At 36.8% G+C, this 20,426-nt stretch overlaps 2 protein-coding genes across 2 annotated transcripts; one reads left to right on the top strand and one right to left on the bottom strand.

Moving 5' to 3' along the window:
- Positions 1-2,089: 2,089 nt before the first annotated feature.
- Positions 2,090-5,462, top strand: LOC306875016 (sulfotransferase 2B1-like). The gene is made up of 6 exons (XM_079425379.1): positions 2,090-2,278; positions 2,449-2,657; positions 2,744-2,870; positions 2,970-3,067; positions 3,155-3,335; positions 3,566-5,462. Exons 1-6 carry the CDS (start codon positions 2,140-2,142, stop codon positions 3,754-3,756), a joined length of 945 nt encoding a protein of 314 aa, XP_079281505.1. The 5' UTR covers positions 2,090-2,139; the 3' UTR covers positions 3,757-5,462.
- A 2,221-nt stretch (positions 5,463-7,683) lies between these two features.
- On the bottom strand, positions 7,684-10,640 carry LOC306876585 (haptoglobin-like). The gene is made up of 4 exons (XM_079427881.1): positions 10,450-10,640; positions 10,188-10,276; positions 9,483-9,766; positions 7,684-8,637 (listed from the first exon to the last, which is right to left on the bottom strand). The coding sequence occupies exons 1-4, from the start codon at positions 10,518-10,520 to the stop codon at positions 8,077-8,079; spliced, it is 1,005 nt and encodes a 334-aa protein (XP_079284007.1). The 5' UTR covers positions 10,521-10,640; the 3' UTR covers positions 7,684-8,076.
- Between the last annotated feature and the right edge of the window lie 9,786 nt (positions 10,641-20,426).

Raw genomic sequence — 20,426 nt, 5'->3', positions numbered from 1 at the left:
TTCATAACACATTTCTGCTCAGACAAATCTATTAACACTTATTGGAAGAGGCTATAAGAGCCATTTTTATATGTTCCCTGATACTGCATTTGCACCTCAAGGTTTTAACTTGCAATAAAAAGCTTGTGTAAAACCAAAAAGTGATGTTTATGGAATGTGTTTGGTTAATAAAAGATATCTTGACTGCAGAAACAGTAATGCGACCTATAATCTTGAATTTGAATCATAATTATATTATTTTCACCAAAACTAACTGAGCTATCATTTAATCATTAAAACAATAGTATTTGTTGATAGATCTTTCTGCATGTGAGTTGTACATCCTCTTTGACAAAACTGACCTGCTTATGACACAAATGCAGCACCCCCCCCCCCCTCCCCCACAAATGTTTTATATAGCACTTCATGTTTTCTTAAAAATCAAAACTTGCTACGTGTACTGCGTTAGGCTAACCAAGACTTGTGATCAGTGCTTGAAGTGGAAAAAAAGAAGTGCCGGTACTATTTTATTTATTCATTTATATTAAATAAATAAGTACATTTTATTAATTCACAATGTATTTATAGTGCCACAATCAATCAATCAATAATTAAATGTTGTTAAGTGTGAGAAAAAGGACGAAATATCAGTCACAGCGGTGTTTCGTTTATGAATGAACCTGCGTTTTTAAATAAATAGTGAGTCCGTGATTCAATTACCCATTCATGAAGACAATCACACTTCATTCCTGAATGAATCAGCCGTTCAAACGAATCAATTAAATGAATGATTCAGTGATAAAATCAGTGACTTGCTGCCACCTGCTGGCAGTTTTATTTTTATGTTTAAAGTGTCATTTCAGTTATTTAAATAATTTCAATCAAACAATAGTTCTATATTCAAAATGTTATATTTAAAACATTAATCTCACAACATTGTTATGAATTTAAAACATCCATGCCACTTCTGAGCCTCTGTAAATGTCTGTAAATTTACCTACATGTCACTTTTGTGTTCTTCTGTGCCACCTTTGTAGTGGAAACTCATTTTGTTAATATTGATTTCTTTTGATTGGTAACTTATTCTTGTTATTCTCTGTTCTTAATTTTTTTTTTTTATTATTATTATTATTATTAGAAATTTTGGAAAAGCTTATAAATATAGATTTTTGAATTTGACAATGACATGCTTTTAATAAAATTAGAGGGGAAAAAATGGCATTCCAAAAAAATACCAAAAAAAATGCCCCTGTAAATCACTTTAAGGAGTCAAATATTACCTTGAAAACTTCTCTTTATTTATTTAGTTAATTTGTTAACTTTATTTAATTTAGGTCTGTTTACTTTTATTTTGTTGCATTTAATCCAACAATACTTAATACTCAATACTTAAAAAAGGTTAATAATTTGAAACAACATATTTTAACATATTATTTACTGAGTGTTATTATACAGAGGTGACCATCTTCTGCAATCATGACGTATGTGAGGTTGTTCCTGGTGGTTTGAACTTCTTCTAGGAAGTTAATGGTTTTGGTTATGATTACTACATCCATGTAACAATGTTCACATGAGATCCAGACAACCTGCAATTTAAAATGAATCACATCAACAAACCCTTTTAGACTTTAGAAACAGATTTTTAAATACATTTGCAACTGGTGGGATTCAGTAAAATGAAAATAAATTGCATTTGTGTGGCTTGAAAACAGTTATTAAAGGTGAAATAAACAATTGCCACCATCAAATGCATTTTTGTCATCAGATAAGAAAACTGTATTTTAAGTTTGCCACTGAATACAATTTTTACTCATTGACTTAAAAGACTAAAAGTCAAAGATGAACTAGATCAAAGGGAAACCAAGATACCAACATTAATGTCCTATGATGTTATTATAATTGGCAAATAAAAGAAACTTTGCTAGGCAAATTATATATTACAGCAAACAGCATAGGGTTGACCTGGAATTTACTCTGCAACCGGTTTCTCAGGTAATTTCTGTATCCCATGCTTATGTACTTCCCCTTTCAACTTATTGGTTTGTGACATCAGTCTTCTTCCGTTTTCTCTTCCTATTTAAGTTGACAGCTGAACACTGTTGTCAGATCATCGTCACATCATTTGTTCTATATTCCTTTTGCATTCGCACACAAACAGATATGGCTCGACTAGATGTCATGGAAACTTTTCACAGCATCATGTTTCCTGGGCACATGCATACTAAAGACTCATTGAATTATGCGACCAACTTCAAGTTTCAGGACACAGATACTGTAATTGTCACCTACCCAAAATCAGGTAATAATGAAATGCATTTTCTGTGTTCATCTTTAGTCCTTCTTTCAAAGGGCAATTTTTATTTAGGTTATGTATTTCAATTAAAATTGTAAGCTACCTTTTTTCCAAGCAAGATATTATTCATGCCTTTCAAGATTTCATTTCACTTTCCTTGAATCCTTTATTCTTAGGAACCACATGGATGCAAGAAATCATCACGCTAGTTTTGAGTAAAGGGGACCCAACTATTGCCCAAACTCAGCCCAACTGGTCCCGTGCACCATGGCTTGAGCAGTACTACTGCGCTGATGTTCTAAAAGCCTCTACCGGGCCTCGTATTATTACTACACATCTGCCGTACCACCTGTTGGCACCGGCCCTGCAACATTCCAAAGCAAAGGTGAGTAGATGGGCAAACCACAAATTGAGTTTTATCACTTTTTTGTTGAATTTTCTCACAAGTGACAAATGTTTGCCATTCCTCAGGTTATATATGTAGCCAGAAATCTCAAAGATGTGTCTGTTTCATACTATCACTTCCACAAGATGGCCAATTTTCTGCCTGACCCAGGCACTTTCTCAGATTTTCTGACTGATTTCCTGAAGGGTGCAGGTTAGTTGATAGACTAGTGTTACCAGTTTGGGTTTGAGTCACTTTCTTTTCCCTTGCACCCTATTACATCATTTGTTGTGATTTCTTTTTTTCCATCAGTGCATTATGGCTCTTGGTTTGACCATGTCAAGGGCTGGACTAGTCATGCAAAAGATATCCAGAAATGTCTTTACATTACGTATGAGGAAATGTGTCAGGTAGAATGACTTAAGAAATGAATTTAATTGGTGACTGCATACAGATTAAACAAGCAGTTTCAATTTGCAATTTTTCAATATTATCAGGATCTTCACGGGTCTGTTCAGAAAGTGAGTCGCTTCCTTCAGTGTCCTTTAACTGAGGATGAGCTGAACCTTGCTCAGAAGCACTGTAGCTTCAATAACATGAAGGAAAATACCATGGTGAACTATACTCTCATCCCTCAGGAGATCATGGACCACAGCCAGGGCAAGTTCATGAGAAAAGGTATGTAAATGCCTTTTGATGTTTGCTTCAATCATTAGTACAATCATTTTTGATGATGAAATTATTGAAAATGGCATAGAAACAAATATTTTGACTCAAAAAAGCAAAACATAATATTTTAAAGACAACTTGCATGATATAATTGGAAAAACAAATAGTCCTGCCCAAAATTCTGTCTATTTTTAGTATTTTCAAGGTAATCTTCTAAACACTACAATCCTATCTTTAAGGTAAAGTCGGAGACTGGAAGAACACATTCACTGAGACGCAGAGTCGTCTTGTTGATGACGTGTACTCTTCACAGATGCCAGATTCCTCACTGCTGTTTAAATGGGAATGCCCTGAGAAGACTGTAAGGCCCTTGATGACCATTAATACTTCAGAATCCCACACACTCAGAGAGAGCACTCTACTCACATAATCGCTCATCACTGATAATATCCTTCGTTTTACATTTGAAAATGTTTCTAATATTTCACACTGAAATGCACAGTAAGTGGGTAAGCTAAAGTATTTCATTCCTTTCTGGGGGTTTTTTCTACATGGTAATTTAACTGTATATATATATATGTGTGTGTGTGTGTGTGTGACCTTAAAAGAGAAATGTAGCATTATGTATGTAATATATTACTATTCATTTTAATATTTTTGTATTTTATGCAATGTGACCTAAGTACTATAAGTATAGTAAAGTTGTATTGTATAACGATTAACAAAAACAATATGTATATAAGATGGGTGGAATTATGTTGATTGCGTGATATAATTTTTTTTTTTAAGGCAATATAATGAATTTAAGTGTAATTTTATCAATCTGTTTACTCATGGTCTTAATGATTTATATAAACCTACTTTACATAGCTCTTGTGGTCATTTTGAACCTGTTATCAATTAAGATTACACTCCAGCTGTGACAATGGACAATAGGTGATGAAAACTGTGGCTGTCGGGGTTGTGAGGAGAAGGGATGAGGCGAGGACTCAGTACTGCAGAGAACGGGCTTTTATTAATAATAAAAATAAACAAAACCAACCAAAACTACCCCGTAGGGTAAAAACAGGACAGCTGGCAGGCTTGGCAGGGCAGGATCAGCACATGAGAAGGGAACATACAACGACGAACTGGCCCAGGACTGAAAACACAAGGAGATTATAAAGGGAGCAAATGAGGAGGGTAATGAGGTAACAGGTGGGGCAAATTAACCAATAATCAGGAAACAAGGTGGGTGGGGTCAAGACAATTGACATGAGCACATGGCACATAGAACTAAACAAGACCAGCCATGTGCTCAAACAAAACAAAAACACAAGCACATGGCCAGCAAAACAAATCACTAGCCATGGGCAAAACAGGACACAAACACGCAGCTAATGAGGAGACTCATAAGCCGCGTGTTCACAAAAAACAAACATGAAAGCAGGCAGCCTGTGAAAAAACACCAGCTGCGTGCAACACGGAGCAAAACAAAACGAGAAAGCACGCGGCCGAAACCGAACCGCGTGCCGAACAAAACACACACACAGAGGACAGAGGAGCGCACGGCCCGAGCGAACTCGAAATCGCACGCTCCCCAGCAAGAACAAACCTGGAGCGTGAGTGTCCGAACCCCGACACGAAACCAGAACAGAGTCTGAACAAGACAGGAGTGCCGGGATCCGAACACCACGCCCCGACATGAAACAGAGCACGCAGACAAGAGAGCGCGCAGCTCGAGCACACTCGAAGCCGCGCGCTCACCAGAAAACAAGACAAGAAGGGAGTGTCAGGGCTCCGTTACAAAACCATGAATAAACTAGACCGAAGTGACAGAACCCTGACAGTGGCAAGCAAATTCTCACTCTCAAGGATGTTCAAACTAGCTGAGCTCATTAGATGTTCATGTGAGCATGAGGCTAATCTAAAAGGCCAGATATTTAAAATGTGATTTTCTTTAATGAAGAGAGTGAAGTGTTTAGAGGCAGGGTACTGCACCTGTGCTGCACTTCAAATGATTGATGGCACTTGAAATGTGCATTTGGAAGAAAGTAACAACATTTCTAGAGTCTCTCATGTAAAACACATCATGTTATGCTTTGTACAAAGAACTGCTACCCTGTGGTGCAGGGTTTGTTAAAAGTCCCATGAAATCAAAATAGAAGTTTTGTGGATTTAATATGAATATTTTAGCCTTAAGGTTATTGTTTCCTATTTCAGCTTCTGTTCAGACTTGTCCAATCAAATGCTCTCTAGAATCTCAAACATCATACCCCTTACATTATAAAAAGATGCTAAAGCTGCATTTACTTGAAATTGATCATAGATTTATTGTTACTTTTTCATTTTTTACTTTTTACTTTTTTATATTTTTGCAAGAAGTCACTCATAGTCACCAAGCCTGCATTTATTTGATCAAATCAATTTTTAATATACTTTATTAATTTACTTTATTTACTTTGCATTTTATGCAATGTTGAATTATTAACCATGTTGAAAACCTGTGATATTTTTTCAAGATTCTTCGATTAATAAAAAGTTAAATAAGAACAGCATTTATTTAAAATATAACTTTTGTAACAATATACACAGTGTTGGGGAAAGTTACTTTTAAAAGTAATGCATTACAATATTGCGTTACTCCCTAAAAAAATAACTAATTGCGTTACTTAGCTACTTTTTATGGAAAGTAATGCGTTACGTTACTTTTGAGTTACTTTTGCGTTACTTTTTAAATATGAGCAGGGCTTGATTGTTTTTAATACAAGAAATTACATTAATGCAAATGTAAAAGCCCTGTATCTTGTGAAGGAAAAGTAAATTCACGTCTGTAAAGTAAAACTCAGGAGAAGACGTTTCAACACTCTTCAGCAATAAAAAAACAATGAAGTACAATTGTTAGTTTATCTAAAGTCATTGTTGCTTATTAGTATAGTTGAACTGGATCATCAAAGGTCAGCAGAAAAGACATTGGTTAATAAAATGGGATTAGATACATTTGTGTTATTTAACATATTTAATTATTGCAGGTTTGCGTCATATTCTGAGTTTGCATTTTACTGTTTTAATTCATTTTGATGAATACTAAATCTGTTTTTTGCGAGTGGGATGAATTAATGCACATTCACATTTAGATCTACAGTAACAGCATGCTCACACAGCGCACTGTCAGTCGATAAATGGGGAAAGAGTAACTGGCGTTACTTTTTTGAAAAAGTAACTCAGATATTTTCTTGTAAATTAAAAAGTAATACGTTACTTTACTAGTTACTTGAAAAAAGTAATATTATTACGTAACTCGCGTTACTTGTAATGCGTTACCCCCAACACTGAATATACACTACCGTTCAAAAGCTTGAGGTCAGTATATAGCAATATCATTGCTATTTGTCCGAGAGGGGCACTTTTGAATCATTTTGATTCAAGAAGTCACTTCACAGATAATCATGACTGATCATTATTTATATTATCCGTCATTGGTGTCACTTCAGAAAACTTGTGCACGGTCTATGTATTACATGCAGCTAGTGTTACATTGTAATACTTAATTACGATTAATTTGAAATAACCCAATAAATTCATTAAGTTCTTTAAATTTAAGATGATTTTATTTACTATGATTTTAAGAAGATTCTTTTCAAGAATTTGAATAATTCTTAAGTTTTGAATAATCTTAACTTACTTCTTAAGAAGACTTAGGAAGGTCTGCGCCGATGGCCTCGTGGGCAGCACGCTGACATGTAACGTCATCGTGCTTCAGGCGTCCCGAGTTCGACTACCGGCTTGTAGACCTTTCCCAATCCCACCCACTTCGCTTCCTGTTGACCTACTGTCCTATCTAAATATAATTTTTTTTTTACTTTTTTGCTTTAAAAGCATTAAAAGTGTTGCCTACATGTTTACTAGAATAGCACAGTGTAAATAGAATATTTTGTGAATCCAGCCCCTGACTCCAGAGTTTGTAAATGTGATGTGTGAACTGCATTTGATTTAAATATTTTCAAGGTTGATTCTAATACATTTAGGACATAAACACACTCAAAAAAATAATCAGTTTATTCAAATTAATTGGGATGCAAAACAGAACTTAATTCAAGATTAAACTAAGCTGTGGCTTATGTGCAGGATGTGCAGCTATTCAGGATTTTCAGGAAGTGTACCAGTGACTTAATCTATTTCAGAATGCTGTGCACAAGATATGTGCTTATATAACCTTAGCAGCTCCACTCTTTAAGTGTTCTTTACAAAAGTAAAGGCTATTTGACAGCACAGGTGGAAAGTAACATTCTACTGCAGAGCTTTACATTTTTAATAAGATAAAATGGTATGGGATGTGCTTTCTCATGTTTGCTTAGATGAAAAAAAATGCACACAGTAAAGTAATAAACCATTTTAATGGAATGTGCTGTAAAAATGATTGACTTTTTATTACATAACTCAGTATGACATTCAATATTATTATTTTATTATTATTCAATACATTCAGTGGTAAATTTGTCTTTTTATGCATGGCGAGCCACTGATGTCTGTGAAAGTTCAATTTTATACACATTAATCAGCAAATCATATTTAATTTCGCCTAAAAGAAGCAAGCTTGATTTCCATTGTATTTCCATTGCTTACAGAATTGACACTTTAAAGGAGATCTATCATGGATATTGTAGTTTTTCTTCAAATATTGATTTAAATGTTTTGACGACACAAATTCTTTCAGACGACAGTAAATAGTGCAAAGTACAAACGAGTGCTAAAGATCATAAAGATCACACTACTGCTGCTGTGAAAACATGTGACTTATGAGTGAAGCACGCCTCGCCGGAAATTCTTGTGAATCACCTCTCATGACACTATGAATCCAGGGCAGGTAGGCAGAAATCTTTGTGTAGACAGCATGCTCTTCTACAGAACAAGCTTTGTCAAAGGAGAGGATGCCCGCAGCATACACTGTATTGGTGTTGGGGTTCAGGAATGCAAGAGCGCCGCCTGCATCACCAAAGCACACGTTTTCCTGGTGCTTACTGGGTCCTGTGCAGAACTGTTTGTCATTCACGTTTGGTGTATTTGCAAGAACCTTTGCCAGGTAGTTACCCTTGCATGACCGTACAGGCAAAGAGAGAAACTTGAGTACTGGAGCAGGGGTAAAAAGTCTTCCCCAGCCCCACCCGGCGATGATGCCTTTCTCTTCTTCCTTTGTTTCCTGGTTATCTCCAATCTCAGGAAGTGGGATGGGCATTACAGACTCATTAAATTTGACTGGCTCCTTCAGTTTGATCAGAGCAAGGTCATTGTCCCATTCAGATGTGTTCTGAAAGTCTGGATGCAAAAACACCTGCAAGATAAAACCATGTCAATGATCAATTACCTCCCCTTTATCTGTTTCTTAATGTACCTGCACCTACAAAATGAACTTGTTACAATGATACACTGCTCCCAAAAGTGTCTGGAAAATTAAGCCACTCTTAGAAGGCATTCATTTCATTGCATCATATGCTACCAAATTTTATATTTTGTGATCTACGTGTCTAAGTGACACTGACATTCATGCAAGCATGGCTTCCAAATAAGTTTTAGGGTCATTGTGTACTGTATGTTATCTGCATACACAAAAGGGCTTTTCACTCTCCAGTCTGAAATTTGGCATACTTACTTGGGGTCACCGTAAATAGCAATCTGTCCAACTTTGAAGTCTCTAGGACCAACTCTAAAAAACTACCACCAGATCAAATATACAACATGATTTTTAACTTTTGAATCCTTTGTCCTAAAAACTACATTTACCTCATTACTCTTCTCATGCTGATCACATTCAATATCATATATTAAGGCTGTGTCCATTACAGTAGTTGCCAGTAGTAGAAATGAACTCTGTTCATTTTTTTCCCCTACTTTCTATATCTATAATGCCTTGACATATCATCACAGGCATTGACAGTATGTTCTGAAACCACCTGAGAAGTTTGAAAACAGCGTCACCTATCGTTCCCAAGTTTTTAAGCTATTCTTTGTAATGTAGCACTTTAACCATAAGGTACATAAGCAGCTAAGTTGGCTTAGCAATCTGAAGAGTGTATGCTAATGCTTTTGATTCTTTATATGTAGATACACAAATATATGCTGATTATGATTTAGCAAATTAGCTTGGTTTGGAATTTGGTGAGTTGTGTGGATATTTACCTTTTCCACGGCTACTTCTGTAGAGGCGTTTGCATGAACACGTTTGCTGATTCCAAGATAGACTTTTGGAATAAGTGGTTCTTGTCCTCTTGTCTGGCTTTGATTCTTTCCAACAAATAAATTGCGGCCAGCAGTCAGTACCCACTGCTCAGCTATCAGGGCTCCTCCAGCAAAACCTCCATGCAGTATGTCCTCACTGAGGTACACCATTGCCTGCCAGGGGACGGATGCGGTCAGTAATCCCCCCACCATTCGTTTGGGGCGAAGGGCTGAAGTCCTGTGAGCTGTATAAATGAGAATGAGATTTCTATAAGCAGCTGTTGATAGTCATTTTTGTGCTACAGCTGAACATAACTAGAAAATGTGTATTTGTAACACATTGCATGTTTCACAACTAAATTAATTTTTCTGAAAAAAAAGATGTCAGTGTAAAATTTTGTTATGCTGTTGTTAAGGTTTTCAGAGTTTTTTTATGTTACAGTGTTGTTGAACGTTGATAGAATTTTGGCTTGTATAATATAGTAAGTTGCATTTGTTGTATAGAAAGTAGTTTAAATGATGAACTACAATTTGTGTTTACTCTGTAGCCAATAACACAAGGATGGTTTAAAATGCTTTTTGTGTTACAGTAAATTCCATAAGCACTTCAGTGCTTTAACTGCAGCTGGGTATTGGGTCATGTCTGATGAGGAGGGTCTCTGTTACCCGAAACATGTTCTCTGGCTCTATCCAAAGCAAGAGACGCATCTGGCAGGCAAGTAATAGTGCCCAAGAGCAGCACAGCCACAGATAACCTAGAGACAAAAAAAAAGAGATCATAACAAGAAATAATCTGTTCATTTCAGAGGAACACTTGTTTGAACAGATGTTAATTAATAATGCATTATGCATTGCAGTGAAATTGCAATAATGCTTGAACGTTATTTGAAACAAAATTTTAATTTTAGGATACAAAACAGAAACTTACCAACTCATGATGAAATTGTTTTGTAAATGGAGCCGTCTTGTATTGTCTTGTGATCGTTGAGGCTCTGTCATTTATATGAAGTTGATAAAGCTAAAAAAAACTAATCTAAACTCACGGATGACCTATTCAGGGAAATTTATCAGTGTTGACACTATCCAGGTTAAAGGTAGATAAGAGATTAAGTTAGCAAAACTTCCAAAGGCAGCACGTAGGTCCTACTGTTCAGTTTGCATTTAAACAACAGACAACACTCGTGTGATTTTGAAATCCCACAGAAAAAAAAGAACAAGAAAAACAAACAAAAAAAAAACATGTTTTTGCGAAATGATGCACACCTTGGTTGAAATACAGATTCATCAAATGCCAGTAAGTACAAGTTTTGTAAACCCCAAAATCAGGGTTTTGCAATGTGCAACCCAATGTAGCAATAATCATTTTAAAGAGATTGAGGTTAAGTAAATAATAGTTTTTTTGTTTTTTTTTACTACTGTAAAAAATAAAACACGTGAAATTCCCAGAAGCAAAATATGGAAATCTTCTGTTGAAAAATTACATTTGGCCAAAATGTCTTTTGATAAATTGATTTAGATTTTTTTTTAAGTTAATATTTTCCTGTTCTTCTTAGACTCCTGTGTTTGTAGATTTATGGGTTTTTTTTAGTGCTGTCAAACGAATAATCGCATCCAAAATAAAAAATTTTGTTTACATAATATGTGTACACTATGTATATTTATTATATATATATATATATATATATATAAATACAAACACATGCATGTATATATTTAAGAAAAATATGCTGTTTACATATTAAATATATTTATATATAATATAAAATATAAGAATATAAATGTATAAATATGTAAATATTTTCCAAATATATACTGTATGTGTGTGTATTTATATATACATAATAAATATACACAGTACACACACATATATTATGTAAATAAAAACTTTTATTTTGTATTATTAATCGCGATTAAGTGTTTGACAGCACTAGTTTTTTAAAAAGTATTATTAATAAGCTGCATTATACAGTATATCCACACATTTTATACTCTTTCTCCACAAAGTGTTATAGCACACTGCACTTCAGATATATTTCTTAAATAATCTAAATTGAACTTTTACTCTATAACATTAATATGATTAGTGCATTTTTTTGCATTTATTTTTTAAATCTCTTTTCAAATGTAATCCATCTTGACTTTATTGAACACTGGAACACTGAGAATGTATGAATGCTTTTGTTTTAGACAAGTATAATTTAAAGGATGATTCCAAATCATTCTCTTCACCATTATTTTACAAACACATTTTGTAAGCACAAGCATATTTGTTTGGCCCATGTGAAATGAAGAGCAAGGGCAAAATTACCCAAGAATGTGGTAATGCAGTCTTGAGAGTGAACACAACATTGACACAGATTACATTTCCTGGCAACCCTAGATAAAGGTCTCATTTGTTAACTTTAGTTAATGTAGTAATGATCATGAACTAACTATATTTTTACAGCATTTATTAACTTTTGTTAATATTAGTTATTAAAAAATACAGTTGTTCATGTTAGTATAAGTGCATTAATGCTTGTTTTTTAAAAATGTATTTTATAAATGTAACTTATGTAGTTATAAAATGAAATCTTACTGTGAAGTGTTTATATATATATATATATATATATATTTCTCAAGTCAGAAGCTGTAGTGCACAGAGAGTCCATTTTTAATACTAAAAGTAGGTAAAAATGTGTTTGCTCTAATTTTCAGCCTGGACAGAGACAACTGAAATGGACTTGTTTCAATTCCACATGAGTAGTTTTTAATAAGTACTCATTAATTACTTGCATGACACCCTGCAGTGCTGGTGCAGTAGTGTAGTGGTTAGAGAGATTAGGGCAGATAACGGAAATGTTTTGAATGTAATGAACGATTAACGGCATGCAGTAGGCTATGCCATCTCACAAGTGTATTAAAGATAAAAGTGGGTCATATCTGCCGTCATTAGCCTGGAGCCAAACTCAAAATATAACCTTTCAGCTCTTGCTGAAGACTTTACTGCTATCACTTGAATTATGAAAATGAACTTTAATTATAAAAAAGGTTAAAAATTCTTTACTTCAAGTTGTGTTATAATCAGTGATAGCCAACATTACTTTTAAAAGTACATATTACATTATTAATATTCCAAAATGTAATTAATCTAAATTTGACAAATAAATAAAACTACCTCCAACAGTTTAATCTTTACTTGAAAATGTAAACATTTATCAAAGCGTGGAGACATGGCCTCAATGACAGAGTTGGGGAAATGCACCCATTGTGTAATTCCTTTAATGGTTCTTGCCAGCGTGAATGTTTTTGACCAATATTTATTTTGGGGATTGGCAGAATGTGTTCATACATTTTGCCAACAGGAGAATGGAAAGTACACATACTCCTAGTCTTAATAGGATTACTTTGACTAGCACATTCAGACATATTTTTTTCAGTCCTGTACACATATTTTTTCAGATGCTAAATACAATTTGATTCCAGAGAGGAGAGGTTGTTAATCTTTCATGATATTAATGTCTAGCTCAACTTAGTCAGTTATACTTATTTAATCTTTAGAGAATAATGTAAGTGCATGATAATCTGCCTTTCCCGCAAAATTGTCTGGTCCTGCAGGAGGTACTCTCCTAGGATTACATATAAGAAATTTACAAACATCTAAAAAAAATCTCAAAAAAAAAAAGAACGTGCAAATGTTTCATAAGTAATTTTATTAAGAAGGCTTGATTAAAATGACTGTGGAGCTATTCAGAAAAAAAAGTGAAGTTGAAGGCCATTATAAACAATGCAATAAATAAATATAGCTGTCACGGTATGGTGTCTAAGATAAAGTTGCACAAAGAAGATGAAGGCATATCGTCTTTTTAAGAAATCCACAAGAGGGTAATTCACAGAAGTCAGGCAGGAGCCACACGTAGGGGCAACATTCACAATACCGGACAAGAGAGCAAAGGACAGACTAGATCTTAAATAGGGAGGCAAATGAGGATAATTAATGGAACACAGGTGAACAGAATGATACAATCTGACATGAGGGTAAACTAGGTCACGGGAAACATGAGGGAGAAAACACAACAAAAAGTCCTGGGGTGTGACAGTTCGCCCCCCTCCCAGAAGGCACAACCTCACGGCGCAGAAAACAAAGGGAGGTACGGATGGGGACTAAGGTGGCGGACAAGTAGTGGATGTGGGGTGGTGACAGGGGATGGCAAAGGGCTGTCAGGAAGGTACGCAGACAGTGCAGGTGGAGTTTCAGGCGGAGGACGATGAACAGAGTCCAGGAAGGAGACGATGGAGGAAACAGGAGCCAGGGAGAAGACAGGAAGGACTTGTAGGTAGAGGAGCCAGGTGTGACCCAGGCCGCAGTCATGAGGGTGACCCACGATGGAGCCAACAGTGGGAGGAGCTTTGGTGGAGCAAGGGCTGACCACTCCAGGGCAGTGGCGGCTGCTGGTCTTTCAAAGAGGGGAAGCTCATTTTCAGCCTACATCATAAAAATTGTCCATTTATTCATACGTAAATTCTGCCCTACGTTCCTTTTCAAGAAAATGCTCTGTGACCCTGTCGTACCAACTAGGCGTTTTTTCCAGTGACTTGACCAGTGTCCTCTCAATGGCCAGCCGAGCTAGGCTACTTAAACGGCCTTGGCCCATTGTGTTACGGCTGTAGGACTTGAGCCGCTTTAAACAGGAGAAACTCCTTTCTACACCTGCAGATGTAGCTCCAATTGTTGCCACTAATGCGAACAGTTTATAAAGCTGAGGCATTGCACTGTCCAACTCCATGTCTTTAACACTCTGGGGTCTGAGGGTGTTTTGGGGGCCTGGAGAAGTTTTGACATGCCCTGATATTTGTGCTTTTTTCAGTTGCTTATAAATATATAAATGGCTAAAGTCTAATGATACTGTAAACAGCACAAACTGGGCTACAATCATATGTTAGCAGCTTTTATGTACTTGATTTTGTTTTTGAGAAAGCAACGTTTATGCGTGGTTAGTGAAAAACAAAAATTTTGAAGTCACTGAAATAAGGCTATAAAAACATACAGAACATTTGTTCACAAGACTTCTGAGAACTGGATCTTGTAGCCTAGAATTTTTGCTTCAAAATTATGTGAAAATCATCTTGTTTATTTGCTCACAGAAAACAATATATTGATTTAAATTTTCTAAGTCACTTTTTGAGTAAAAAGGGTCTATGCGAGAAGACGTCAACCTTCACATTCACACCTGAGAAGACAAAGGCCTGCATAATGAGCTTCATAATGAGCCATTTAGTCAAGTATGTGACTGAGAGGGAAGAGTTACAAGAAAGGACAAAATATATATTTTTTTGGGGAGGGATTTTATTAAGAATATATTTAGCTATCACACAAAAATAACTTGAGATTCACTTGTGAGTGCAGTTAAACAGTTTGTTAGGATCAATCAAAGCTGTCTTTCAAAGCTGACTTTTTAGCATCATTACTCCAGTCACACGATCCTTCAGAAATCATTCTAATATTCTGATTTGCTGCTCAAAAAAAAAAAAAAATTATTTCAACAAAATTATTATTATGTTGAAAAGAGCTAAGAATTTTTTTTTTTTTTATGAATAGAAAGTTCAGAAGAACAGCATCGTTTGTAACATGATACATGTCTTTATCATCACTTGTGTGCTAAATAAAAGTTTTAATTTCTATATATACTGACTCCAAGCTTTTGAACCTGGAATTTTCATATTAGGGTATGTGCTCTAAAGAAAAAAAAAAGAAAAACACATTTAGAAATTCTGGGTTATTTCTCTCAGCAGACCTTCTTCCAGAAACAGAAAGTAGCCGGGATGAACTTGTTTGTTTATATTCACGCGTGCCTCGCGTGGATGTTTTAATGTGAAAGGCGCGAGCGGCGCTTGGGCGTGAGAGATATATTACTCATGTATTTGATTCAAGCATTTGCTGAGATTCATGTTGTTTTATTTACGTGTCTGTGAAGAGAGGTGACAGACAGAGCCGGCAGAGAACGCACCCTGTTTATTTTCTCTATTTTTTAAAAGCACATTGTTTTGTTGTTATTATGACTGTACACAAATAAAAGTAGACCCTTTGCAGTTTCAAATGATCCTTACTCTTATCTGTACGATCAAAACTCGTGGAGTATTTTTAGTTCGTTTCGCGTCATAAAGAAAAACGAGACAGCCCGCACCGGTGGGTTAAGGAACACCAAGTAATCACACAGCTTTCTCCTGTTATGATGAAAATTGGCTGCCAATTTCGCCAAGCAAATACCAAGAAATAAGTTGCAGCAGTTTGTCTTTCGACTACACTTGCAAAATCCGCTATGGGACTGAGCTCGAATAGCTTCAGCGTCAGCGACTTCTTATAGTACAAAATCGCTGTCAATCAAAAGGAGATGCAGTCTTTCGGCAGACCCTCCAATCATCACGCAGAAGCCCGGCATCCAGCCCCGCCCACTCCTCCATTCACCCCCAGAGACGCTGAGTTCTGAACGAGCTGGTATTCGAGATGAACGTGTTCTAACGCATTTTTAGTCAATAAAATGTTAACACAATAGTACATATTTGACCATTAATTTTTAGACATTATAGGGGAAGCCGAGCTTCCCTTGCAGTCTTAAAGAAATCCCCACTGCTCCAGGGGGCAAACCGATGGCGGCGGAGCAGGTGGTGGTGGAGCCTGAGGCGGAGATGGAGAGCCAGGGTGACGCTGAGGATTCGGAAGGCCAAGGCAGAGCAGATGGCTCCGATGACAGAGGCGGATGCAAGGATCCGGTAGGCAGTGGTGGAGCTCGAGCAATGGAGGACCAAGGTGGAGCTGGAAGGAAGGAGGAGCCTGACAGAGCCAGAGGAAAGAGGGGCAGCCGGAGGAGTGGAGTCCCGAGGTGGTGGATGATCGACGACTGACCAAGATGGAGCTGGAGGGACAAGGGAGCCCGGCGGAGCTGGTGGACTGGCGGGCCATGGTGGAGAGGAGGGAGCTAGGAGCCATGGTGGAGCCACTGGGTCGATGGGCCGAGGCGGAGTCCGGGACTCAGAGGCCGGAGGCGGAGACAAGGGATCCTCCAGCCTCAAGGGATCCTCCGCGGCGATCCCACCGCACAGATGGAGGGTTGAAGGTGAGCAGAGGGGCTGACTGGAAGCAGCTGTGGCAGAGCTGAATCATTTGTGAGCATCAGGGCTTTCTGGGATAGTGTGTGCTGCAAACCAGATCGCCATTCCCAGCCCTGGGAAGATCACATACAGGGTAATGACCTCTGTGGTTGGTTCAGGTCTGATAGACGGTTCAGACATAATTCCAGGCAGACAGACAGTTTAATATAAACAGACAGTTCAATCACGACCTCCGTGGTCGTGACGGGACAGACAGAAGATGATGGCGGGGGAAGACAAGACATATCAGTATAAATATTTACATCCTCTGAGCGCAACCTCAGCTCACCCCTAACTGTGGTGCAGTGAGCAGGGCTTGCTCTTGCCCTTGCTCCCTATTAACACTTCCACCGTTGTGTGCCTAGCAGCCAGCTCGGACTTCTGGTCAGACGATCGGGGCTCTGGCTTCGGGGCGATCTTCAGCTCTGTCGCTGTCCTAGGCGATGGCTCGTTGATCGCAGCAGGTACGGGCTCTGGGATGAACATAACGACAAACCAAAGAAAAACTCTCAGAACAAAAAAAACAAAATGTGAGGAAAACACGGCGCATACTTTCTCTTTTGGTCTGGTATTCTGTCACGGTATAAGATAAACACACATGAAGAAGATGAAGGCAAATGGTCTTTTAATGAATCCACAAGAGGGTAATTCACAGAAGGCAGGCAGGAGCCACACGTAGGGGCAACATTAACAATACCGGACAAGGGAGCAAAGGACAGACTAGAACCTAAATAGGGAGGCAAATGAGGATAATAAGTGGAACACAGGTGAACAGAATGACACAATCTGACACAAGGGAAAACAAGGTTGAAGACACATGAGGGAGAATACACAACAAGTCCTGGGGTGTTACAATAACCTTATCTGGTGATTAAGCCACTCGTGATACGCACATCAATTCAAACCACTTGCATTCAAGCTTTCTTTTAATTTTCAAGTTTAAATAGAGAGTGAATGAAGCAGTGGCCTTGCTGCTGAAAAACAATAATGCGTAAAAAGTGTGCAAGATTAGAGCTAGTCAGGATCCATTGATTCACAGCAGCTTTTCTGTGGTTGATGAAAGTGGCCATCTCATAGCAAATGGACCACTGTGAGGAAGGAGGAGGAAAGTGGAATGCATATATAACTGTAATGCTTGAGCTTGAAGCTGTGTTTGAGAGAGAGAGAGAGAGAGATAGTGAGAGAGTTTCAGACAGACTAGGTCAACAAGGAGTGAGAGGCTGCAATATATAGAGTGGGAGGAAGAAAAACGTTGACAGCGAGACAAAGAAGGGGATGGTAAGAAAAACGGGGGAGGACAGAGGTCTGACAGAGATCATTTCAAAAGCTACAAATGCAAGTGAGCTTGCTCTTCCATGTTTGTGAGAGAGTTGCCTGTTTTCTGATGGAAGACTGTATTCATTCAGGAATCAAACTGGACTTTATTGTAAATCTTGACTGGACAAAGAGTGGCGGTTGACAGTGGCTATTACCTTGATCTTTTGCTAGTTTTCAGGAATATACAGGTAAGAACATTACATGAAAACAACTGCTGTAGATGGGGGAAAAAAACATCTCTTGTAAAGCATGTATATCTGTAAATGTAAAGGGAATCTTTTACTAAAAGGGCCATGTTTTCTGTTATTTTTTATGTGAATTGAGAATGAACCATTAAATGCCCCCTCACACACGTGGGCTTGCACAAATCAGCATCAAAGAAAGAAAAGTATTGCACATGGGATTTGCTTGTAAATCTTGATAATATTTGATTTTATGAATGTAAGTATATGTACTTATTTATTTATTGTATAAGACAAACATTTTAGGTCCTGTGACGAGCCACTATATCTTAGGTTTCACAATTTTTAATCATATTAGTTCTCACTCCTTCATTTTAAATATTTCTGTTGTGTAACAAATTATTTTTTGCATTTTTAAATTATATTACAAATACTTAATGTACTTTGTAAGTCAATATGAGGACATTAAAGCTGCATGCATAATAATGATAAATGTTCAAAAAAATAAAAATTTAATTCTGAGATAGTAGTAAATTAGTAAATATGCTATTTATTAACCATTTATAAGCTATTACAATATTCATTGTGACTTCTTCTATTCCTTCTATTATTACTGAGAATTATTTACCAATAACAATGGATCAATCATAATTAGGGTCAACTTTAATTTAATAAACAGTTAAGAAGGTTTATAATACCTTCTCGGAAATAAACTCTTGAAAGCAGTCCTGACACATTTAGCAGTAAACTAAATTGATTAAGTGAGACGGAGTGAAAGTGTGAAAAAAATAAGATAAAAAAATAAGTGTGAAAAAGCAGAGGCTGGAGGATTAAAGACTGGACAGAAAGATTAAGACACACACACACACACACACCATCCATGAGAATTACAGGCTCCCGGGGCTTCAGGGTCCAGCACTGGTCACTCCATTATTCCAGTTGACTGTCTACTCTAGCCCTGGATACAGAGGCTGGACCTAGTCTGTCTAGTCTGTTCCATAATATAGTTAGCTGCTTTGCTGTCTGCCTACCTAAATGCTTCAAAAGTGACAAATCATTTGAAATGATCTAAACAAGAGAGAATTACACACGCCATGATTGATTCTGCACACTGAAGATCCCGCTCACAAATGATTTCAATATGTTAGTATGAAGAGTTTGATATTAGTATGTTGCTAAGCTAACAACACAAAACTCTGATAAGCATAGTATACATGCAGCACACAAATATTGGTGAAATACTAAATTTGAATTAGAATCAGTGCTATCAGTACTTTTACAGAATGAAATATACGTTTATGATCAATTTTGTTTATGATCAATGAGTTTGTTGCAATGCATTATGGGACTGCTCTCTGTGAAAGATACATGTGATGCTGTTTTAAATTTTGGTGAAAGCAATGTCTCTTGGGAGGCAGCGTATTTATGTATAATTGCATATTCAGTGGCACAACATGATTGGTAATCCTTTTTAGAGGGCTAAATATGTTCTCAGGTTTTGGCAAAGTAATGAGTGTTGGAGAGCAATACAAAACTCTTATTAGATTAAGTGTTCACTTGGAGGAGGAAACACTGACATGAATTAGAAACTGAATGAACACAAACAGAAGGATAAATTCATTGCACCTGCTGAAAGCACAGTTTATTTGTAACCACCATTTTCATTAAATAAATTATGCAGATCATGCAACAAAACAAAGATGTCTACAAAATCTAGGCTATATGCAATTTATCCTTCACAATTTGGAGTCAACAAAGTCTATTCCAAAACCTAGCAAGCTGTATACATAGCCAGCAATTAAAGGCACCACAAGCGTGGTCCCACCATGAAGGAGGCTGCAGAACGTGAACAGCTATGTTGCTTCATAAGATATTTTATAAGACACATTAGAAAACAGAATTACATGTTTTTCTTTGTGGTGAAGGCAAGCTCTAAGAGAAAAAAAAATAAAATCCAAGAGGTTTATGATGAGATATATGTTAATAGTTATTTTACTTATATTACAATTGATACAGAAAAGTATTTAGAAAAATACAGTCTCACAAGTTACTATTGTTGTGTTATATGTATTTTTTATGGCAGAGGCTATTTACACAAGTATACTAAGTGCAAATAGCAAAAACAAAAATCAGTATGTTTTAGCTCTGTGTACATAGTAGATGCGAGCACAAGCAAATAAGTTGCAGTTCACTTTACATCCACCGGTGTCGCTAATAACAAGCGTTTCTGAATTCTCTTCTTTAAATATCAGTTAGGCGCTTTATTTCCTATTCTTTC

Source organism: Barbus barbus (genome assembly GCF_936440315.1).
Source record: "Barbus barbus genome assembly, chromosome: 1".
NCBI classification, from domain to species: Eukaryota; Metazoa; Chordata; class Actinopteri; order Cypriniformes; family Cyprinidae; genus Barbus; species Barbus barbus.
The sequence above is the reverse complement of the archived record's forward strand: the minus strand, read 5'-3'. Positions and strand labels throughout refer to the sequence as shown.

Coding starts and splice junctions, on each gene's coding strand:
- LOC306875016 (XM_079425379.1), top strand. CDS start 2,140: ATGGCTCGACTAGATGTCATGGAAACTTTTCACAGCATCATGTTTCCT. Junction 2,279..2,448: donor TGTCACCTACCCAAAATCAG/GTAATAATGAAA, acceptor CTTTATTCTTAG/GAACCACATGGATGCAAGAA. Junction 3,336..3,565: donor GGGCAAGTTCATGAGAAAAG/GTATGTAAATGC, acceptor CCTATCTTTAAG/GTAAAGTCGGAGACTGGAAG.
- LOC306876585 (XM_079427881.1), bottom strand. CDS start 10,520: ATGACAGAGCCTCAACGATCACAAGACAATACAAGACGGCTCCATTTA. Junction 9,767..10,187: donor AGCCAGAGAACATGTTTCGG/GTAACAGAGACC, acceptor TCATTTATACAG/CTCACAGGACTTCAGCCCTT. Junction 8,638..9,482: donor CAGAAGTAGCCGTGGAAAAG/GTAAATATCCAC, acceptor TTTATCTTGCAG/GTGTTTTTGCATCCAGACTT.